The sequence below is a fragment of the Amia ocellicauda genome, chromosome 8, assembly GCF_036373705.1.
Source record: "Amia ocellicauda isolate fAmiCal2 chromosome 8, fAmiCal2.hap1, whole genome shotgun sequence".
NCBI classification, from domain to species: Eukaryota; Metazoa; Chordata; class Actinopteri; order Amiiformes; family Amiidae; genus Amia; species Amia ocellicauda.
In genome coordinates, this window is record NC_089857.1 from 9,936,835 (window position 1) to 9,961,506 (window position 24,672).

Consider the following 24,672-nt stretch of genomic DNA (forward strand, 5'->3'; position numbering starts at 1 on the left):
ACACTTGAGGTTTGCCTTAATTAAACCACAAAATGGAAATGCAATTCGGTGGGTGCTTTCAGACTAGGAGCAAAGTATTATGCCTCATCTCTCGCTCTCTTACCCAATATTGCTCAGGGGCTCGAGCATGACCTAACTGCTGTAGTTTTGCGTTTCTAAGAATTAACGCTCTCTTACTCTAGCTGGGTATTAACAAGCAGGTCTCTTTTCACTCTGCTGCCCAACATTATTTATCAAAGGCCTGTCTAATATTTCCACTGACTAGTTCAACTCCCCAAGGCATTTTGCCGAACAAACCAAGACATTCCCACAGTGACTTAGCACTTGTATGCAACAAAATACAAGAGGAGAAAAATATTCTTTTGCAGTTAGGTATTACAAAGTATGACAAGGGAGGTACTAAAAAAGAGAGGTATAATGCATGATGATGATATAATTTGGATACCTTTGATTTATTCGATTTTTTATATACTTCTGAGACTAAAACTGAATATTTTGGGGATAAATTAAACATTACAACTCCTTCCCATGGTGAGAATTCCTGTCTGGAGTGGGTGATCACAGAAGACAAAATGTAGAAGTCTATCACAGTCATGGCTTCTGTGGAATAACCAGGTATACATGGTTTTCAGATTAATTCTCAAGACCTTTCCAACATCAGTGAAATCACTTCTAAATAAGTTTCATCATGTAATGGGTTTTGGTAAATCAATTGAATCATTGGAACAGCGTCTGATTACTGTACTGATGAAGCCAAGTAAAGATGCCCAATTATGTATCTCCTTTGGACTAGATTCTTTTCTAGACTCAGATTAAAGATTTTTTTAAATAGAATTGCCTTTAGACGTGGAAAAAAAGACAAGAATTCTCAACCTTAAAAGTGGGATAATACAAATCCGATTTACACTAAATAGTAGTGTAATGGGCTGTGGTTGAGGTTTCTAGCTGTTGAAAGATCTTTATAAGGAGAAAGTAGCATGTTATTTATAGGGAGCTGTTTGCTTTGTTACATTTCCTTCACAAAAGCACTTTTGTGCATGAAATACCCATTTTATCTCACTAAATGAGAGACATTTGTTTAATCCACAATCCAGGGCAAAACAGATTATTCATTTGGTGAACAAAATACATTTTTCACATATCAAGATATATTGTCAACTTCATAATTGTGTTTGGTGTAGGTTTAATCATTTATTTTTATAAGTGATTCAATGTAATGTTGAAATGGTAACTTTAGTTCCACATTCTGTATATATCCCCAGTTTATTATTATTATTTAAAATTATGATTATTGTTATTTTTATTATGTATATGTGTTTTTGATAAACAATTTAACTTTTAATTGGCAAGTGCTACTACTGCAGAACTAATGGAGGCAATTGTAATATTTAGTGAAAATAATACATATATAGATTTGAGTTTCAGTTCTTTAATCAAATACATTCGTTTGAATGAAATCAGAAAACAAATCTTGACAGCTGTAGAAAAACACTTTGGTGGGATTCTACTGTATTTGCACGATGTCGGATCTAAATGAGATGTTTTAGAAGTCGAGAAATAGTGACTGCCGTTGTGCTTGTTGGAATCACTGCATTCTGTCTTCTGTGTTCTGAGGCTTTGAAGACAGGTTGGTGATGGCGTCACCATCTAATGCATGATGGAAAGTTGCTGAAATGTATTTGTGCAGCATAAGTAGCATACATTTCCTTTAACACCAGATGTGCATTGACAAAGCTTGGTGTCAAACTAGCCATGAATCAGAGCTATGTCTCTCATCAAGCTCCTCGGCAGGCTGTTTCGTGTTGCTGTTTAATCGTATGAAAGTGTCTGCGTTTGCATCTTCACGCTCTTCACTGCTCTGATGAATAAGGCCTGCAGAACTGGCTCATGGCTTGTGGCCCTGAACTGATGGTGATTGCTACATTTCAGCCAGACTCGGCTTCCTGCTGCTGTTTTCTCTTTACAATAGGATTATTTTTGGTGAAACATTATTTTTGTGCCTATTACCGCATTAAACCACACGAGTGCTTCCTTTTTTATAATGCGTAACACTAATATCTGGATACAAGTCACACATTCACTCTTTTAATACTGAAACTCATTATGCCATAACACAATGCCAAAATTTGTATTTGGTTCAATGTCTGTATTGTCAGGGACAGAAATATATAAATGCACTAATTTTCTCAGTTGTCTCTTTTAATTTTACACAGAAGCATTAGAAGTTCAGTCAGCATTCCCACTTGAGATGCCTCACCTTAATCCACTACAGTATGATATACACATTGATTGGGGTATCCCTATTCCATGTCTAACAGTTTGTGTCTGTTTTCCCCCTTGCAGACTGCTCACCACCACTGCTTGAAAGGACAGTCTTATATGGTGATCCCACATCGAATCGTAGCTTGAGCCCGCTGAGTTCCTCCAGTCTTCTGCTGCCACAGCAATGGATGACACATACAGGGACAGGACTTCACTGGTTAGGGGCGCCAAAGACATCGCCAAAGAGGCCAAGCGACAGGCGGTGAAGAAGGTGAACAGGGCGGTGGACAAGGCCCAAGACGAGTACACCCAGCGCAACTACAGCCGTTTCCAAGATGATGAGGAAGCCGATGACTACTACAGGCAGGATGGAAACTACACTGCTGCGGCCAACGACGAGGAGGGCTCCAGCGACGCCACAGAGGGGCATGACGAGGACGATGAGATTTATGAGGGCGAGTATCAGGGTATCCCCACCATGGGCCAGGCCAAGGAGAACCAGGTGGCGCTGGGACAGCCAATGACAGACGAGTATAAAGACCGGCGGGAACTGGAGACAGAGCGCAAGGCTGACGAGGAGGAGCTGGCCCAACAGTACGAGCTCATCATCCAGGAGTGTGGGCACGGGCGCTTCCAGTGGCAGCTGTTCTTCGTGCTGGGCATGGCACTCATGGCCGATGGGGTGGAAGTGTTTGTGGTGGGCTTCGTGCTGCCCAGTGCTGAGACAGACATGTGCATCCCAAACTCTGGATCAGGTTGGCTAGGTAGGTGACTATTTCATATAACATCCCAAGAAACTGCTGAATTCCTCTATTATTATTATAATTATAATTATTATATAGTATTATTTAATGTAAAATTTGCAGTGATATATATAATTTAAAGACATCTTTTTAGGTGCATTGCTTCGTTGATTCATAGGGACTGATTTTATCACCTTTAGTAATGAAAGGAAGCAGAGTAGAACCAATAAAAAGGAATCACTCATGTTTTGTTCACTGCAAGTCTACAGTTTCAATCTAAGACCTTCCTATTATGCCATTGTGCCATTTTGATCCACAAATTGAACCTTGGATTCCTTTACCTCATGCTCTTGGACTTTCCAAGAGGATGAGGTACAGTAATAAGACACTTTCAATGCTTATGTCCACTTGAATACAATCTTCTTGTTCATTGGTTCACTTTCGTTTTCTGTGCTTCTTTGATCCTACCAACTCAGAAATGTTGTAACCTTTTTTCCTGCTGCAATAGACTTCTATTCCTGATAAAATGTATACAAAGTCTCTCACATAGTTAGAAGTATAAACAAAAACTTGTATAAACTTTTAAATTACCAATAATAAATGTAGGAATGAAGGAAGTGGTTTCACTGTAACTGAAGGCAGGTGTTTCAAAGTGATCCAAAGCATATATTCTACTGCTGTATAATCTGAGACTTTATAATTGCTAGTTGTCACAGTTGCTTCTTTAAATGGTTAAGTTCAGGGTTGCACATGATCTTTTTAATACATACTCTCATTTGGTTTAGTACATGTTGTTGGTTGTCATGGCACCAAGTACTTAAAAGCAATAGTAAGAGGCCATATGAATAAATCATGTGCAAACATCTGTGTTGTTTTTTCTTTCTAATGCCTCTGTACATACTCCCTTGTTTAACATTATAATCAAGGAACAAAGATCCAAATATATCCAGACTGCAAATAAAACTGTGAAGATGATTGGCAAATTAATGTTGCTAATTCATTGGCACAGTAAAATAGTTAAATAGTTAAATGTGTATGATTTTCAGTTTGTGGTTTTTGAGGTGGTAGAGGACAGAGCGCTGCTTGTAGGATCACTTTAACAATGATAAATGATTAAACAAACCTTTGAAAGGTTTTGTAGATGGATAAATTATTATGCCTACTTTTGCCGGTACATATAGTTATATATCTAGAACAATATTTCTCTTTTAAAAAAAAAAGAAAAAGAAAAGAAAAGTTTGAAATCCAAGTATTTCAGATGGCAAACTATATTGAAACAGTGGGAGTACAAGAATAACAAGGGAACAATGCTGCATAATTGCTTATTTCCATTAACAGAGATTGTGGAGGTCAATTCACAGGGTTATGAGGAGCAGTTTTATGGATTTGCCAGTTGGTGGTTTTTCTGTGTAGCATCAGACACCACACTTGTAGAAACACTTAACAGAACAATGAGGTCTATTTGCAAGGAGATCAAACTAATTATGACTAATTATCACTATTGAAACATGCATTTTGTTATTTTCAGCGTTTACCTAAATTACCTTTAATTAAGTATATCATACACATTTCAATCCTATAGCAATTGAAGGGGTGAGTTACATAGGTCCTCTATGCTTTCTACAAATGGTTATTTAAGTAAACACCTCGCATGACAATTAGTAAAGATAGGAGGTCTAACTAATGTTAGCTTGAACCATGAATTTAACCTGTATACAAAAGTAAAATAACCTGCTAAATGTTACTGTGTGCATTACTGCATTGATACAGCTGGGCTACTACTGATGGTTACTCTTACTCTGGTTGCCTGTCCCTGTTATTGTAAACCAGGGATGGTCAGTATAGTATTGCTACTACCCAACTTACTATCACATACTGTCACTTATGGGTAATACTCCTAAACTAAAGTGTTTACACTAATCTACAAACAATAGATGATCCTACCCTGCATACTAGCACTAGCATACATAATAATACATATTCAATAATAATTTATGCAAAAACTAATATCACATGCAGACAAAGTACTTCCAGATACTTTGAATTGGTGTAATGATAAAAGTCTGGTATTGTCTTTTCAGTTACTTTACTTTAAAATACAGTTCTGTCTCGAATCCCAATTACCTTTATGCTCACCCTACAATTATCAATATTACTGGCCGTTGCTGTATTCCCAGACAATTAAACAATGAATTAACAGCATTTTTTCACCTTAGTTGTAACTGAAATATTGGATCAGCCAATGTATAGGATCTATATAGGCCAGTCCCACAAACTCTTGTTTGTTTTAGGAATGTAGTTCACTTGAAGTTCACATTGCTTTGGAACTAAAGGCCACTTAGGTTTCCTCTTTCTGATTTAATCCACCTTTAAACGAGTAATTTTGTCTGCCTGTTTTTAAAAGGAGTCCAACTGGTTCTAATCTGGGAAAGTATGCCACTTATTTTCATTAGGCAGGGAAAGCCCTTAGCCACTATATATTCTTGTTAGCTTTCTTTTTAATTGTGACCAGTGATACTTGGTTGTCATAACCAGAGACCCCAACCCTCAGAAATAATCAACAGAGGACCAACATTGAAGTGCTTTAGAACTGAAATGAAAACTGCCTCATTTATAATGTAAAGTTTATAATCTACATTAAAATAAAGTTGGAAGGACATTTAATGAAATTTCTCCTTATAATACAAGCTATACATTAGTTCAGTTTCTGCAGAGCTCTGTTTTAATCCAGTCTTTTTTAGTTTGTATATAAAATATCTTTATTCATCATTATTTCAAGATTTGCCCTTAGGTTGTCACCTTTTCATAGACCTTCATAGACACTCCCGGACACCACCATATGACGGGTATTTCATTTCATTTACTTTACGGGTGGGATGTTAACAATTATTCATAACAAATACAAAAGACCCTGTATAGCTTTGGGGAATGGAATAACATTGAATAACAAATCTCAAGGACACTAAGTGCCAAGGAACAGTACAAGGCCATTGAGCCCATAGAGGCTAATCCATATTTAGCACCTCTGCAGTAGCTTCACATCTGATTTGATCTTGGCTAAACTCAGAATGTACCACTTGTGCCTACTGGGCAAGTGTGAATAAGTGTGCCCTCCCTTGCGGCTGCTGTGCAATAAAGCATGTTCTACGTGCAGCCGGATTTCTATGTCCATGGCACAGATGTGCAGATACAGTTACCAATCTGCCAAGCACAATCTGAAAGTATGGTCTACCATTTGGAAAATAGGAAGAAGTATAATTTGTTATACACTTCCCTAACACATGTTCTCATGTGGATCCTTGGGAAATACTTCCATAAGTTATTACAGTTAATAATAATGACAATATAACACCCCCCAGGTGTTTCCAATTGTTATAATCTACAGCTGCTCTTTTCCAGATTGCTCCAGCAAAGCTTCTGATCTCATCTTCCCATATTCTCTGTGCCCTTCTTCTAGGTCATTGCTTATGTCTTGGAATCCATTCTGTAGGTTCATTAGTCAATTTCTGATTTGCTTTTCTTGCCATTTTAATGTCTTCATGACAATGTCATATATCTTCATGTGTTTTTGGACATTTATCTGTGTTTCTTTTTCTCCTAGTTACTCCAAGCTTCAGTCTTTCTGTGTTTCTTTAGGTTGTTTGGATTATTATTATTGTTATTATTATTTGTTATTATTTTTGTATTGTATTACCAGGTTTTGGAGCCATAGCCATTGTTTTCAATGTTATACTATATTATTCAAATGTACTTCATCCTATTTTTGAGGAAAAGTTTTTGTTTTTTTCGTTAGTTATTCTACAATAGCATAAACTAATCAAATGTCACTGTTTAAATCGATTTCTTGAATGCAAATCTCCCTTATCAGTTGAATCTCTATTGTCAATTGAATTCTGCAAATTCAAACAGAATATTTGAAACATTCAGTCTTAGTCCACTGCAATTGTAATATAAATACAATCCAGAGCTAAAGCAATACTTTAGCAAATATGGTGTATTTTCCTATCTGCAATGAACAACACTGTTTGATAAAGTATTGGCTTGTTGGTTAGTATTATATATTTTTTATTACACATTAACACTTATTTTATATGACCATCTGTAATTCAATCTCACATGCAGAATTTTCAAGGATACAGTTTTTTTTAGGATTTCACAGCATTTATTATTACTATATATATATATATATATATATATATATATATATATATATATATATATATATATTAAATGAGTCTTGTAGTAATGCAGATGTATATGAATGACATACAATTCTCTCCTGTTACCTCCATGCTTTACTTATGAAACCGTGATGGGGTTTATTTGTGAAGAGAACATTGAATCCAGCAAAGCTTGACATAATATTTAACAAATTTAATTACACACCGACTCCGTTCAGAATGAAGGGAGAGGAATATTAAATTTCCATTGCAGAACATTGCTCCTTCAGTATAACAGGTGACTGAGCATTTTATACCAGGCATAGGTAAAATGAATACAACAGAACTGGTTTATGTGCAGCTAATATAATTTTCTCCTCTCAGAAGAAGCATCGAAGCGTGAAATCAGAAAAGACTCCATGATGCAGCTGAATGCCTCTGTTGGTCTCTGGGGTCCGTTCACAGGGTTTGACAGCACCAGGAGCCTGTTCGTTTGTTTCTCCCTCCCTCTGTGTTTCTGGCTTGACCCGAGCAACTTCAGAAAACAAAATGTGTGAGGAAAATATGGGTAACATAAGTCCTTGTCCTAATGAAAAAGAGACAGATACCAGATATTTCGCCATCCTTTTAATGTTTTGACAGTTTAATAACTGTGAATGTCTATACTTGGCATATGCACAGTAAACAACGTAGAGAGAAAGACCCAAGTGTTATCGATACTGTTACTATATTTCTATGTTGTGTTTCATGTATAATAAGATAACTGGACTGAGTTTATGGATGTCCAAGGCTATTATTTTACTAACTATGAGTCATCTAGTTGCTGATTTAAGTTCTCTTCAGATCTCTCCATGTTAGTTGAATCAATGAAAAGAGATTTGAATGGGAGTAGCAGCTCAAAACAGAGACATTATAGCGCTCTCATCTGTGAACCTACTCCACTGCTTGTATTCTGGTCACAGTGTGAAAATAGGCCAACAGAAAGTGAGCACACAGGACAATACTAAATAAGTACATTAGTTCATCCCAAATTCCACATATATACTGAATACATCGGTATTGAGTCATCTGCTTTTATATAATTGGGTGTCATCAACATTAAAAAACATGAAATTTAGACCCATGTTGTACAATAATATTACAAAGAGGTAATTCCACTAGTAATAGTTTTTAGAGGTATAATCCTATTCATGGATCAGAAAATTGTCAAATGATTTCAATTTTCCAAAGGCTCTTGTTACAGATTACGATGAATGGAGTCAAAGACAACTGAAAGATCCACTGGGATAAATAAGAGTTTAGCTCCCATTATCACTATCCAGTAAAATATCATTAGTTACCCTCAGAAGACCTGTTTCGCTGCTTTGTCCAGTATGGAGACTGAATCAACTCATATAAAGGATGGTTTCTCAATCAGAGAACCACCACTGTACCCAGAAAATTAAGATTTGTCATGGAAAAATAATGAAATCAATTTCCTGGATCTTTGAATAAGATCTGACAAACAGTAGCAACCAGATACAAGTGCTAACCATTGAACAAGTAGCTCAGGCTAGCACATCTATACAGCTATGTAAAATATGGTAGGCAACCTAAATCACAAGTAGTAGCTCTCATCGATCAGATGTGTATTACATCATGAAGTGTAACTTTATTCATATTAGAAAGAGCAAAGAGAAAAAGGCACAGCTGATCTTAAATAATTGAACTCACACTATGGACTGCTAAACCAGGTTTCCTCAAAACTCAGTTCAGAACATTGCAATACATTCAGAAACTGGTATGGCCAAAAAAGAAAAAAATCCAACACCTCCCACCCCTCCAACTCTTGACTCTTGACTTTTCATATGGAGAGCTCAGTCTGAAACACTTCACGGTAGACAAATTTGAACAATTGTTGTCAGAGGTCATTCACTATATAGTGTTTCTATAAGCATTCATATCAATACATGACCTACAGTTTTCTTCTTCATCTGTGCCACTGTGGAAGAGGATCAATCTGTAGAGCAAATAATAAAGCCCTACAAGAATGGAGTCAGAAGACTGATGGGTAGCTCAGGGGCATTGGTAGGAACTGATTTTCCTGCGTCTGTACTGAGTGTCCAATCAACCAGGCGCCACACTACTGCTGATGAATCCCATCTGCTGCACTATGATGATTCTAGGACTTTAATCACGGGAAAGGTCTCCTGCTGTGCTCTGACAGTTCCCATAGTGCAATTAAAGAAGGTCTTAATCATTACTGGATCATTCATCCCTGACAGGCCATTCAGGAGCTGGTGTTTAACATGCTGTCAGATGGGATGACAAACTAACCTTGACATGGAAAGAAGGCTCTCCACTTCTAACCTCGGCCAGCCCCCTTTAGAGAGGGAATCAGCGTAGACAGCGGGATGGGTCGGCCTCTTCCTGTGTGGGGATGATGTGTCTGGATTTAGGGTTCAGCCTGCCTGGGATTCAGTCCTCTTGAACATATACGAAATACTCTTCCATTCAGTGAAAAAGATTGACAGAATAGATCAAAGTTACACTGTATGCTTGTATCCCTTAACATTGTATAAAAGTTTGTTTTCATCTATTTATATTTATATACTTCTTATTTGGGTTCGCCATAGATTCCTATATTCTGGTTCATGAATATGCATAGATATTTTTGCATATTATTCTGGTGTAACTTTGCAATAAGTCTTTTGAGAGTTATGATAGGATAGATCAGGCATCTATACAATGCTCTAGATCCCAGTACACAGGGAATTCTGCTACAGATTGCAGTATCACATCTCTGTTGTATCCCAGGTGTCTCTTCTTTTGTTGTTCTATTTTGTTTCAAGTGGTTTAAAAACATGTTGACCAGTAAACTACCTAGCTAGTATACTATTAAAGCAATTACTGCAGCATAATAATTGCTTTTCTGTATTGTTCCAGTAGAAAGACACTTTGGCCTGCAGCTGGAGTAAAGTAATTTGCTTGTTCATGTACAAACCTGGCAGAGAAAATTGCTGCCAGCACTTCATCTGCAGTAAAATAGTTTTTGAAAAACAACTAACTTTACTGATCCCCTGTTGTCTACTGTCAGGGCTAAAAAGATATCCCCCTACTAATATGATAAGTATTGCCTTCTTATGAGGGCAACACATTTTGCTCTCAGGACTGACTGCGAAGCCTACGTCACCTAAAAACAGAAATAACCACTTACCCAGAGACTTCCTCAATTAATAATGATGTCTTAAAGAGAAGAAACATGTTTAAAAGGACAATGCAGCCATTACCTAACAGCATCAATTATGTTTTATTTGTTCTCTAAATCAGACCAAAACAAGGGGATTTCAAAAGGGGATTGCAATGACTGGATGATCACATTCACATTAAGATTAACAATAAAACATAGGGGAAAGGTTGTAAAATCTCCTCTGACATTGAAGACAAGTGAGAATGGACTCGAGAAAACCTATTCTTTCAAAACAGGCCTCGTTCTTAAAATTAAATTAAATCAATCAATCTAAAATGATTACTCTGGCTGCAAAATAGGAAATTTGAAGTGTGGATATTGTGTAAGAAACTTGACTTTGATGGATGATCCGCTACGCTGACTGGTCAAATAAATGTTTCTGAAAGGGCCAAGTAATTTTGCATTCCTTGTCGGCTGCAGAAGAACTCCAAGCTCTGTTAAGCAAGAAATGTTCTTCCCATCCAAATGAGCATAAATGATGAGGACATCAGCACCACCAATTACTTCTGTTAATGTGAAATAAAACTACAGGTAAATCTTGCTCGATCTGTTCAGACTGAGAGAGTGCAGGGTGATTTCCAAAGACCTTTGCAAGATATAAGGACCTTAAATTAGCATTTCACAGCTAATGCTGCATCAGAAAAGTATACTTACGGCTGTTCTTTAATTTGGAGGGGGGTCCCCTTGTGCACAAATAGGATTTAATTTCCCTTTTGAATTAGACGTGTTCACATGGCAAAACCAAGCTGTGGAACAACGCAACTTGAGAGGGAAGCATGGAATATAATTATTAGTGAGGATTCACAGGGAACGTTTTTATCACAGACTTGTCAATTAGGCCTTTTATTGTAATACCTATGGGAGCTATTGGATTAAGCAAAATCCTATGTAGTTGGATGTGCTCAGCTTCATTAACAAGAGAATTAGTCAGCTGTTTCTTACTATTATCTGGATTTCCTTTATCTGTGTAAATAGTAGAAAAAACATGTCAAGATATGGCTTAAACTGGGGCTAATTACAGTAGTGCTCAGTGCTCTGCGGTTCTTGTGTAAGCCTTCTGTACTTATTTGCCGCAGCAATGCTTCTACTCAGTAGTGTGAAGATCTTGTGTATGTAAGAGCAAGTATCAGGGTCAGCATAATATTGGGTTTAGATCCCTGCTGCAGGTGCTGAAGAAATGTGCATTGAATTCTGCCTGTCCGCACTCAGCCCTTGTACGTTTAAAGTCCGGTGTCTGCAGTAGTTCTGGGTAACAAGGATGTGTCATGGAGCCGAGAGAAATGGCCCTTCTTAAGAAAGCCACTATCAGGATGCCAGCAACTACAAGGAGCTTTTGCAGATTGGAAAAGGGTATTACTTTAATGACACTGAACTGGTGCCTTTGTAGACTTTGCTGCCGTTGATTTAAGAGCCTTGCCTTTGCCAGCTCGCTCTTCACTCTAATACTCCTGCTGATCGAGTAGAGGGACTACTAAAGGAAATATGACCCCTGTGTAACTCCAAGTCCAAAGGTCAGAAATCCAATTACACAGGCTTGTGTCACTCCCCTTGCTGAATAAACAGGTTTTGTTTTGTGCAGGCACTCAGAGAAGATTTAGTTTGGATGTTTTTTTTAATTTTAATTTTTATTTGTACCAGATATTGAGTCATTTTCACGCAATTAAATAGAATGGTTTGTTTATGTATTAGTTTGTTTGTTTTAATTGCTGGGTTCCAGATTCCAATAGCTCACCAACTGTAGAATATATTATCATTGGCGTATATTATTTAGCTACCTTCAGTTTCAGAAGCTGTTACTGTATTATTAAGTGAAGGTACATTTTTAATCATACGCGACATTAAAAGTGATTGTGCGGCAAAACACTTGCTTAATTCATTTGTGCTGCAGCGGCGAGTTCGCGGTACAGCGCGTTTAAACCGCACCGGCTGTCACTTATAATGGATTGCGGGCCGCCGCTACTCGCCGCTTCATCACATCTGGACCCGTGATAAGGAAACAAAACTGGATATCTTTCGCATCGGAGTAGAAAAATAAAGTGCTGGTCTCCTCGTTGGGCAGGGGTAGTGGAAAAGAGGATGCGCAGTAATTCTCTTCAGTGAAACATTTGCATTTTTATGAGCATATCGTGGCTGAAGTAAGTGGATAGAGCTACGATGGGTGAGCTCAGTGACGTCGGCCAGTACCTTTCATGAAGACTGATCACCGGGACGTCCTCCAAATGAACTCGCAGGGAAGCAAGTGGCTGTAACTCATTGGCTGTGGTCTGAGAGCTGCATCGAGTACCCTGTGTATTTGTGTTTGATACACTGATGATAATAATAATAATAATAATAATAATAATAATAATAATAATAATAATAATAATACATCCATAATCATCATCATCATCATCAAAATTGTCTGTTTCCTCTGGGATCAGAATATTGTATTTTTTATATATATATATATATAAAAGGTTCACACTATATCCTAATGTGCTACTTTATCTTGACTCTGAACACACCCTCTAGTCACTGTAAAAGCCCTCAGTGTACAGCTTCCCTACCATTTCCTAGGGGATGAAGGAGAGACCATTGTTTTGTGAACACTCTGTTCCTCTATCTATGTCAAGCATGACCTGACATGTTTTATTATTCACATTGTACCCGTTCCTCCAAGGTTAAGCTAAATCTAAACTAAATCCAGGCCTGCAAGTTATTTATTACAGATATCTACAAGGTGACCATTCCTAATTATGTTTTTGATAATGTTTGGGACCAAAATGCAAGACTTACATCAGCCAGTCTGTCAGTATAGAAGTCAAGAGTTTGCAGACTGATCCTGTTTTTTCTAGAGCTGATTTGAAGGCAGTTACTCAGCAGGAGTGATACTGTGAACAATGACAAAGCCTGGAGAAAAATAAAAATAGCATCTTTGTAAAGCATAGAAGCATCCATTCAATTATATACCTGAATGGCTAAGTTTTACAAAGACTGCATCACTCTGATTAAAGATAATTTAGTATTTTGAATGATTTGTCCATAGAAATCATGTTTTATTTTTAACACCGCTCCAGAATGTTTCATTAACATTGAGTCTAATGAACTGGCTATTCGATACTGAGCAATTAAAATATATCTGAACTAAGGATGTGAGGAAAATAAAAGGGTATGTTCATTATTTTAATGACACAAAGGTGAGCACCTTCCTCACGTCATAGCAGACACAGCAGGGTCCTTTTCCGGCCGCCTCTGAGAGTGTAAATTAAATTGATTCCTCAACGTGCTTTAGAACGCTTTTAGAATTGAAGAGCCTAAATCTTGCATTTAAAAGGAAAGTTAAGAGGAGTGGAATTTTATCGTGTGCTTATCGTGACTTCATCAGTATATGTTACTTTGCTAATGGGACATTAAGAGAGAAATTATTCATGATGAAATTGCTTCATAAAACCACATTAAGCATTCTTGTAAAGACAACCTTTGGCTTCCTTTTAATTTATTTTTTGCTAAAAATAAGTGTTTTGATTAACAACTGCTCAAGAGTGAAAGACTGCAATGCAGAAGTTTGATCAGACAGTCATGCTGATTAGAATACTCTACATGGGATGAATTTAGTTGTATTTCCTGTTCACACGAGTCGCCATCCTCCCAGTTTCCTGGCACTTTTACTTTAGCCCTTTGTATCTCCTGTTCAACAGAACACAACTTCAAACTGCAGTCTTGCATCTAATTAGGAGGAAAAACCTATGGTCAAATGTGCTTGTTTGTCAACATGGTTGTTTTCAGCTAACTTTGGAGGTGTGGCAGGTCTGCGTTTTCTCCTGAGAATAAACGTTTTCCATGATGCAGCCAATCTGACAGCGCCTGCCGCCCTCCTGGTTCTCTTCAGGGCTCCAGGAGCTCCAGCAGTGACCCTGTTTTCTGTCCTCTCCCTGGCTCTGCAGGCAGCATTGTGTACCTGGGAATGATGGTAGGGGCTTTCTTCTGGGGAGGCCTGGCTGACAAAGTGGGCCGAAGGCAGTCTCTTCTCATCTGCATGTCGGTCAATGGATTCTTTGCTTTCCTGTCCTCCTTTGTTCAGGGCTATGGCATTTTTCTGCTCTGTCGCTCAATTTCAGGATTTGGGTAAGCTCTTTCAAATTAAATAAACTAAACAAACTAAATATGTGTATATGTCTTAACTTAAAGTGTTGCCTAAATTGTATATAGGCCTAATTGTATATTTTACATGTATTGACTCTTTATGGAATGCCACAGTAGCCTATCAATGTGCATTTTAAACATTTAAAGCAAATATTGAAAAATGAAAATCCTATAATAAGGTAGGATTTCTATTTTTATTTTGCTTTTTCTTAATATTCCATCGCTATAGTGATTTTACTCTGATATTCCACATTCTCAAACAATTAACCATAGCATGTTTTTCTCAAAGGGAAAATAATATATTGAATAGGGTGGATCATATTTTGTAGCAGAGGCTCAGGTGGTTAAGAATCCATTATTAGTAGTAAACCACACAATGTGGTGTATGTGTTCATGTCATGGATTTGTAGAGAGATTAAAAAGGGATGGCTATAACATTGCAGAACGGCATAAACCTGGGAAAACACCTAAAGCACAAATGCAAGACTATCCAACATCAGACATTCAAACGTCTAGTCTTTATTGACCTGTGTGGGAGTTTATCATGATGCTGCTATTAATATGTTCCCTCCTTTGAAAGACTCTCTCTAGATTTGCTCTTTTTATTTTAATATATCTCAGCTGAAAACCAATAATGATACCTTTGTACCTTATAGAGCAGTCCACAATCTCTGCAATTTGAAACATCTGAAACCCCAGTGTGCTAGACTTCCTGACTGTAGTGTTAACATGAACATTGATAGTGTCAGTAATCCACACAGAGGCAATTTCTATGTCAATCAAACTTTGCATGGAGTACAGTATGTGGCCAGTAAATAGTTATCTAGGTGACTATTATGTGTGGACTTCACAGTAAGTGAACGTCACAGCCTTCCTTCCCTTTCCCCTTGGTCTGTGTGTTAGTTTACAGCCTGTTGTTCTTATCAGAGCTGTGTAAGAGCAGTTGCTGTTTGCAAAAGCAGTGTGTTCTTAGGCTTTGAACCCACAATACAGTTAAGAAACTGTTACAATATCTTATCAATCATGTACATGAATAGTGAAAGCCATAAGCTTTTCAATACAATAAGTTAATGGAGGCTCCTTTGGTTTTCCAGGGGCTAAAATCTTATGCAATAAGAATTCTGTCAGTTTTAAGAAGGAGCTGCTCTACATTACAGCAGTGTCTGAGACAGAGGATCTTTAGTTGATTGGAAGCATACATTTTACATAAATACATTTCACTAAACCAATTATCCTTTTTTATTTTAGTTTACCATCCATATAGAGTATAAGTAATGCAGTTAATATTACACTGGGTGTTCTTCCTTTATTCAAAACATGCTGCATGCAGTAACCCATCAAAGCACTAAGAGCAGCATCCACAAACCAATAGAATCACCACTCTGCTTTTATTACGTCAGCTTTAGTCAAGATCCCTTGCTTTAGATAATAGTCTTCTCTTCACAGACAACGCATTACTTTACTCTAATCAATACCCACTGTAGTGCTCATTTTACTTTCCTACTGGACTTTCTTTCAATAACAAAGTAACTCAGAAATGCCCCTGAAAGTCTGGAATTAAGTAAAATAATGAAATAATATTTTGTAACTTAAAGCCCTGCACAGAACCGTTCTTCATCTTTCTGTACTTCTGCACTAAAAATAAACTGCACAGCCACACAGTCTCCATGTACTATCCTGTCACTCATCTGTTTTTGCACCAAATTTTATATTTACAGTTCCTATCTTTAACTCATCATCAGCAAATGTCTCATGCAAGCATAACAAACAGATTTTTTAAGCTGAATACAGAAAGTAAAATAAGAGTTTAAACAGGATGTTTTCTTCAACCTCCTGAAAAAAAAAATCATGTTTAACTCTAAAGAATGTGAAAAGTGGATAGGGTTTGTATGTCCAAGACTGACTTCTGGCTAATTATTTGAAGCCTCAAGTGTTTTTTTGTTGTTGTTTGTTTTAATTCTAGAGTTATTGTAACGTTTAAGAATTCAAAGGCAAATGACACACAAACCACAGATAGAAATATACAAGGAGCAGGAGAGATCTGTTTAGTTTAAAGACAAACAGACCTCTGACAATCAGGAAAGTTTCAACACAACATAATTTGTGGGAACCAGACTGGAGCAACTTTGTTTTCTCTCACCAACACTCTCCATGACATCTGATCCAATTCAAATGTTGTTTGTTCCTTGAGGAGGTCGTGCACAACATGTCCTTGATGCTCACATCCTGAAAAATGTCACATACACTGGGATACGAGCAGCCCAGGAATGGAATGTTCCAGCACTGGGTGCAAACAGCATCCTTAAGGGTCAAGTGTGATCGAGGATCTCCATAAATGCATTGATGCTCTTGGATGTTGGAGTGAAGCCCTGACTTATGCAATACTATTACAGACTGCATTTTGAGAGACATCATTGTCTTTATCTTTATTTTCTTAAATTGTTTTAAAACATAGTAGGTTTTGAGACACACAATGAAGTTCCTTGAAAATACTGCTGGAAGTAAATAATTGTCCATATTAATACATGGAGCATGGAGGGGCAAACCTGACTGTGTGTCCTGTCCCTGCAGCATTGGCGGGGCCGTGCCAATCGTGTTCTCCTTCTTCGCGGAGGTTCTGGCTCGGGAGAAGCGAGGGGAGCACCTCAGCTGGCTGTGCATGTTCTGGATGATTGGGGGGATCTACGCCTCAGCCATGGCCTGGGCCATCATCCCACACTATGGTGAGTGAAGTCACACAGACATCCGCAGTGCTTTCCACATGCAAACAAGAAGTGTCAAGCAAGACTAAACACTGCCATACAGGAGCAAGAAGTGTCATACGAGAAAAAAGTGTTTTAGTTAACAATTAAGGTGTTGTATGAAAAAACTGTTTGTGCGTGTGTATGTGCATTCATTCGTGTGTGCGTGTGTGCGTGTGCATGTGTGTGTGTGTGCGTGTGCGTGTGTGCGCGTGTGTATGCGTGTGTGTGTGTGTCTGTTTGTGTGTGTGTGTGTGTGTGTGTATGCATGTGTGTGTGTGTGTGTGCACACCACAGAGAGCATCCTGGCGAGAACAGAATTAACTCTGCAATACTGACGCTTTCCAGTCACGACTGTTGGTGTTTAATTCATTGCAAAAGGCCATCTCTGTATTAATTTAAGATGAGCAGAGTGATATTAGAACAGAACAGACAAGTGAAAAGTTTATTTTAAGTGCTCTCTTTTGAACACACAATTAAGAAGATCAATACAATACAACAGCGTTTCTCACAATTCACAAAATATACAGTGTGGCAAGAAAATGTCTTGCATCATTTACAATGATCTTACAATCCACTCACATTTCAACAGCACATTACATCAATAGGAAGAAGCAGATTTTTAACCAGTGTCTGAACGCATTCATCCACACAAGGACGGGCCACCCTATCAACTGTCATAGCCTCAGGTGGGGATATATAGTTGAAAATAGATTAATCCATTGCACTTGCTTTAATAAAACAATATCATTCAAGCAGAACAGGGTGTGGAGAATTAAACTTTAATTATTATTATTATTATTATTATTATTATTATTATTATTATTATTATTATTATTATTATTATTATTATTATTATCATCATCATCATCATAAATAATAATACTAATAAAGATTCTGCAAGAGCACAAGACTGCATGTTCTCATATGCAGGCTCATAATAAAACAGCCATCCCTGCAAGTTAATAAAATGGAAAGTTTTTTCATGTCTCTTTTGAAACTGAAATTGGTAGCTGGTTTGCACTACCCATAATGACTTGTGATGTGTAATTTCTCTAAGTGAGGATGTAAGGTGCAGGTTAAATGATTAATGTGAGCTTGAGCTGGGGTTGTTTAAAGGATGAAGCAGCGACTGCAGTGTAGAGGGAAGAGGGAGATACAGCCTGGTGATTTATCACAGACTACGCAGGAAATACGCTTTGCTCATCAATAAAGAAGAAAAAATATATAATGGAAATTATGTAAAAGGAACCTGTCGTGCCAGCTACACTACGCATTTTATTTCTCTTGATGAAGGCTAATTACATTTTCTTCTTGCTCTACCAAATAGAACAGCCTGTGGATAATGATTAGTGTGCCGTTATTGAAGGACACCTAAAAAAAGTCGGTACAAGATGTGTTTTCATAAAGGATACTGTGTTACAACTGCAGGCTCACACGCATGCATGGTGCAGGGTGTTTGGCAGGCAGAGGGGCAGCCTGGAGGTCTAGTCAGCCTGCTGGGGCTTTTCTGGGACCTGGGTTTGAGCTAGGGTTCAATATAACTAATTAATTAGTACTCTTTCAAAAAGGCTAACCTGGTTTAATACGAGTACTGCTGTAGTAATAGAAATAATCACAGTTCCATTTTTAGATTTCTTTTTAAGACTCAATAGTGTTTCTCACTTGTAATTCTAAAGCCCTGGGAACCACTTGCCATGTTCCCGTAAACATTTTGTTGTCTGCTTGTACACGATTAGCAATGCAGACTGTTCCTGGCTTCCCAGCATAGACCTCAACCTGTAGTTACAGCAATTTTAATGATAGATGTTATTATTAAATTAAAGGTTTGTAACAGCGCAAACTGTACCTCAGACATCCTCAGACCTGTTTTGCTTTTTATAGTAATACTTGTTTTTCTGCTAAGTCTGTAAATATGTTTGATTGTATTTACCCTAAGGGCACATAACCTTCCACCAAAACATGAGCAATTCGGTTTGTATTGTTACACATCTTATATTCTTAGTTAATCTAAGAATACCGTTAGAATGTATTGGGAAATATTATCATTTTCTAGAAGATCATAAACAGTAGTTGAAATACTGTATTATTTTTTATGTTTTGTAGAAGTAGCAGTAGTAGTAGTAGTAAACAATTTAAATAAATGGCCATATGCTACCTCATATATTTTATTGCATTCTTCCTTGAAAATGTTTTTGGCTATCTCCATCTGGGCAGATTCTTCAGCATGCATGCTAAGCTGTTGTTTCAGTTTCTTGAACAAGGAAGAGATGGAATTTGTTTTGGTGGTAGAAATATTGTGTTCCCCGTGCTGCGTTTGTAATTTTAAAAGCACTCTAGCAGTCTCTGTGAACCCTTATATAAAGACAATCCAACCACACAAGCAGAAGAAATCGTACTCATGCATATGTGTGGAGGCATTTAATTACCAGTCATTGATTTTACATAATATAGTTTATAATTGAAAAAAAAAAAATCTTTCAGGAATGGTCTGTCATAAAACAAGCACACTCCTTTTGTTACCTTTGTTTCTTCTTGACTTTAAGTGCTCCAGCTTGTAATGGAGGTCAATTGATTAGTTGCTTTCCTTTTTTAAACGTCTTTCTTTTCAGTAACATCGTGCAAGTTCTGCTAATTTATGTTCTCCATAGACTACACATCCACTGCTTTTTTCTTTTTCTATTCTTTTTAAGCAGAACTTGTTTGTGGTTTATGGTTTGTGGTGGTGGCAGCACGACTGACTCAGTTTGCTTGGGCCGAGGATTGTGCTGCTCTGAGTAGGTACATAAATCTCGGGGGCTGCTGATTCAGTCAGCCATGAACTCTAGTCAATTACATACATAATCCCCGTAATGAGATTTTCAATGGTATCAGCTAAACATTAACCCTCTGGGGTTCTCCATTACACTCCTATGGAAAATGCAATTATAACGTCATGTCTTTGTGTCAATGCTTAAAATCTTGACATTCCTCACTTCTCAGTAGTAATGCTCCAGGGCACTGACATTCACACTTGAGCAAAAAACAACAAGACACAAAACACCCAAAAACGGACACACTTGCAGCACCAGCACTCCCACCCACCACAAAAAATTAGCAGATATAGTCACACCACATTGCAATTTAAAACTCTTAAATTTAATGAATGTCCAGCCATTGCGGTGACACATTAACCATTAACGGTGGCTGTATTTTGGTGCTATTTTAAAATGTTACCCATCATGTTTATTAGTTAGAGCAGTGGAGGTGCTGGTGTGTGTGTTTTAAACATTTATAATCATTTTTGTGAAACTGCATCCCTTACAATCCCTCATGAGCCTCCAGGACTTCCAGAACCTCTCTAGCTGTGCTGAGCCATCAATGACATGGCCGCACAGGAGGTACACGTCTGGGGAGAGTGGTTAGGCCGTGTAGTTGCACCTTGTAAATATGCTGTGGCCTTTTCAAATTTTGTGGGTTAATAAGACCCACTGTGTGTAAATGCAAAACAACTGATGCATGCTGTTGTAGCATGTGCAGTCAGATCAGCACTCATTCAAACTGCCATGTCAGGCTCACCTCGAACTGCACAGCCCCAAGAGAGCGACAAACCTGGCGCCCCGAAAGAAGGGCCGTGATGTGGGGAGTGTGGTTTCTCCGCCAAGTCTAGAGGGAGTGACGTCACTGACGCAGCCTCATTGTACAGTCTATGAGCACTGTTACACTGGTGAAAGAATGCACTAATGCATTGACCTGCACATAGTATAAACTTTACTGCACATCTTGGACTGTGAAAGAGAAAATATGTGCCCATTATAGCAGCATATTCAATTAAACTACCACATTTCCTAAAACCCTTTTGGCTTTGAAAAGCAATGGGAAAATTATGGGAAATGTATAAGATGACCCTGCTGTGCTTGCCATCTCGTAAGGGGAGAAGTCAAACTGAGCTCAGCCAGCTAGCACAGAAACATGTATCACACATGCCATTAAACAGAGATATAAACAGCTCTTAATATCCCAGCTCATGAGCTCCACAAGCCACACTGTAAAGTAGCTGAATTGAATGAAGCTTTTGTCAATGGGATGAACAGAATCCACCCAGTCTCTCAAGAATGGAGATGTGTCACCTAATGCTGTAGCCTTGATAAAAGTCACACTGACACAAGTACATAAATAATTTGTCATGATCAGTAATGTTGTCTTGATTAATGTATATATTTAGCATAGTGTGTAATTTTCATATATGAAGGTACTGTTTATATGAAGAATCATAAAATATGCATGTTTTTTCTGGTTCTAAATGTACCACTCTGTAGTCTCCAGACAAGAAAATGTTTAAACAGATTTTGAAGCTGGCTAGTCTGTAATAAGAGGGGATTATGGGACATTAATAAAGGGCCCCAAACATGTCACAAATGCTATATTTAACAGTGTGCTTCAAGAGTGGACTTCTCTCAGTGTTTCTTCCCTGCAGGAAACCAAATGCTTCTGTTTAAAAGAGAAAAAGGTGATATATCTGACCTCGATAGGATCGCGCTTTCAGGACAAGAGGAATCGTGTGCTCAGGCTGTATCTGATCTCTGCAGCCTCCACCTCCAGTCTTACCAGAATGTGCACAATATTGATCCCCTCTAAGATTTACAGAAGCAGTCAAACAGTTCTTGTTTAATGACGGGTAGAAGTGGAATGATGTTCTATGATTAATAGCCCCATCAACTCCACACAGAATCCTAATGTATTTTCTACAGTGCGCCGCAACCTTTAAGATGAGGACACCTGTAATTTTTTTTAAAGAGAGGAAAACTGTTCATACACCGTTGGCTTATGCACAATCCTACTGTGTATCCTAATAAATTATAACACCACTCTTTTTGTACTATTATTTTGAAGTGAGAAAACCATATAAAAAGAGAACAACTGAGAAAACATCCCTTGTAGGGGGAGTCTAAATGAGATGATGGGAGGGTTACTGTGGCTCCAAGCAGCAGAAGATGAATAAAATAACGATTATGGATGCATGATAATCCTACACACTGAAGGATATTGTGTGTGGGGAAATTGTAAAGAAAGTGACTGATATGTATAACTGAGAGCCCTTTAGGCCTTATAGCCCAGACCGCTGTGGTTCGAGTCTGTACTAGCACAACCTAGGCTGACTTGCTGGTGGAGCACTACAGCATGGTGGCTAAATTGCACAGGTGGGCAAAATGTGTTCACAGATATTGTGTCTTGCTGTTTTGCAAACCTTCCTTAAGAGGGCCCAGAGACGTGACATGTTGAATGGAGTGCAGTAGCTATGTTTGAGCTGCAAAGGAAGTCGTCCTTTGCTCCTGACCTCCAGACTGCAAAGCTTTGGGAAAAAAAAGAATGATACAATAGATCTTTTTACATTGTGGACTGATCATTTTATTCCACATACTCTTGTTTTTACTGATTATGTCCATCTATTAACTTTAATAGCTTTTGGCCCGAATAGACAGAATACTTAAAACCAGGCTGCAACCAGTTTAATGGAATTAAGACTAAGGAAAGCTTTGCATGTTAAATTAGCTTGATAAGCTAATTTAACATAGCGGTGCAATTTGTATTTTACTACTGTATGTGTGTGTGTGTGTGTGTGTGTGTATATATATATGTATATATGTATATGTATATGATTATGTATATGAATAGCTATGTATATATATAGATAGATAGATTGATAGATATACAGATAAGCTGTGTTTTGAAGGAAGTGGAAACAACAATATATAAGCCCCTGGCCCTGCATCACACCCTTTTTAAGGAGCCTCAGCTCCCACGAAACAGTGGACTAGAGTGACTGAGAGAGAACAGAGGGACTATGAGAATAAAAGGGCTTATTTTCACCTTAATTCTGTTTCTGCCTCCTGCCTCCTGGGTGCCAGCTCATGTGTTTTTGTGTGTGTGTGTGGGTGTGGGTGTGGGTGGGCTGGCACCCAGGAGGTGGAAACAGAATTAAGGTGAAAATAAAGCACTTTTATTTACATAAACTCAAAACACATCCACCAGCACAATAATAAAATATACTAAAACTCAAAGGTTCTGTCTGTCTCTAAAAATCACTCTCTGGCTCACAGTTCCTCTATTCTCTCCACTGCACTCTACTCCACTGTATATATTATCTATGTATGTTTACTTATTGCTAAGAAGATTTACATTAAAGGGAGCACAATGTAATGGATTTAATTATACAATGATAGGGAGAAAAATGAGCTGTACTTGACATGGGTGAATGTTGCTTAGAAACTAGACAAGAAGTATTGAAAGCATTGGGTGACCTAATAAACTCTGTTCTGTGCTATATATCCTTATTGCACCATGTGTAGCTGGGCCCCAGCACTGCTCCTCTCATGCCCTCTGGTGGTTTACAACTGCTACCCTACACATCCATCCAGTCACCTTCACAGCATACAACCTCTGATCGCTTAATATACATCTCTGTATTATTCTTATTATTAGGTGACAACATTTTCCCAAACAGGAAGGCAGGCTGTGAATCAAGAGGCTGCACAAGATGAGAACATTAAAACATGCGTTACCGTGTCATATATTGTTTTTGTAATGTTTTGGAGCCTAAACATTCGCCCCGTTCAGTCTTCATTCCTTTCTGTCTCATTTCTTGTATCCATATCCAACCCAGAACTGTGGTCTTTGTTTCTGTGATTCACTCGGCCATTTTTGGTAATCATTAGAGTGAGAAGGTGATATTGAGCAGGAGGAAGGCCAATAAGATTTTTGTGCTGTTCGATGGTCCGTGAGAAAGTGCTCCCAGGACACAGCTGGGCGAGAGCTTTACAGCCTGTGACACCGGGGGAACTCACTGCTGGTAGGAAGATTGATGACGAGAAAGTGCACCTCTTCTAGGGATCAGAGGTTAGGTTTAACTTGGGGAAACCACAGTGTGATGCATTTAGAAACATATTCAATTAAACTGTCTTTCCACCAAGCTTGAAGGAGTTTATGCTTGAATTCATTTTCTAGTAGGGAAAAAACTAGAACAAAGTGTTCTCATGTATTCAGCTTTTGATATGAATTCTATAAGGCACTCTGCAAAGGTGTCTCTGCAGTGCTGCTAGATTACCATCACGCACCTAAGAGAATGACTTGAGATTCCTTCTCTCCTCTTGTGTCTCAGGAACCAAAGCAAAACACATTAGATAATATGTCTCCTTTATTTCCCACTAAACCTCAGTCCCTTTGTTACGCTTCTTTTTGAAAAAGAATTCCACTGAACTTCATGAGCTGAAGCAGTCGCTTTTAGAAAAGCCATCTTTACTGTTTTTACGAGGTTATTGCTCTGCAAAAGGGCTGTTGACCTTAACGTCATGCTAGTAGCTGGAGCAATGTTATTCAGCTTGACCGTGTGCCAATTATTATCTTCATACAATACGTACATGCAATTTGTTGTTGGC

The 24,672-nt window shown here is 38.1% G+C and overlaps 1 protein-coding gene across 2 annotated transcripts in view; it reads left to right on the top strand.

Moving 5' to 3' along the window:
- Positions 1-24,672, top strand: part of sv2ca (synaptic vesicle glycoprotein 2Ca) — a 54,514-nt gene that overhangs the window by 13,695 nt on the left and 16,147 nt on the right. For both annotated transcript variants that reach the window (XM_066711957.1, XM_066711956.1), the window contains exons 2-4: positions 2,344-3,026; positions 14,318-14,498; positions 17,088-17,239. In XM_066711957.1, the coding sequence (XP_066568054.1) occupies positions 2,447-3,026; positions 14,318-14,498; positions 17,088-17,239 (913 nt within the window). In that variant the 5' untranslated portion in view covers positions 2,344-2,446. The remainder of the gene's footprint in view (positions 1-2,343; positions 3,027-14,317; positions 14,499-17,087; positions 17,240-24,672) is intronic.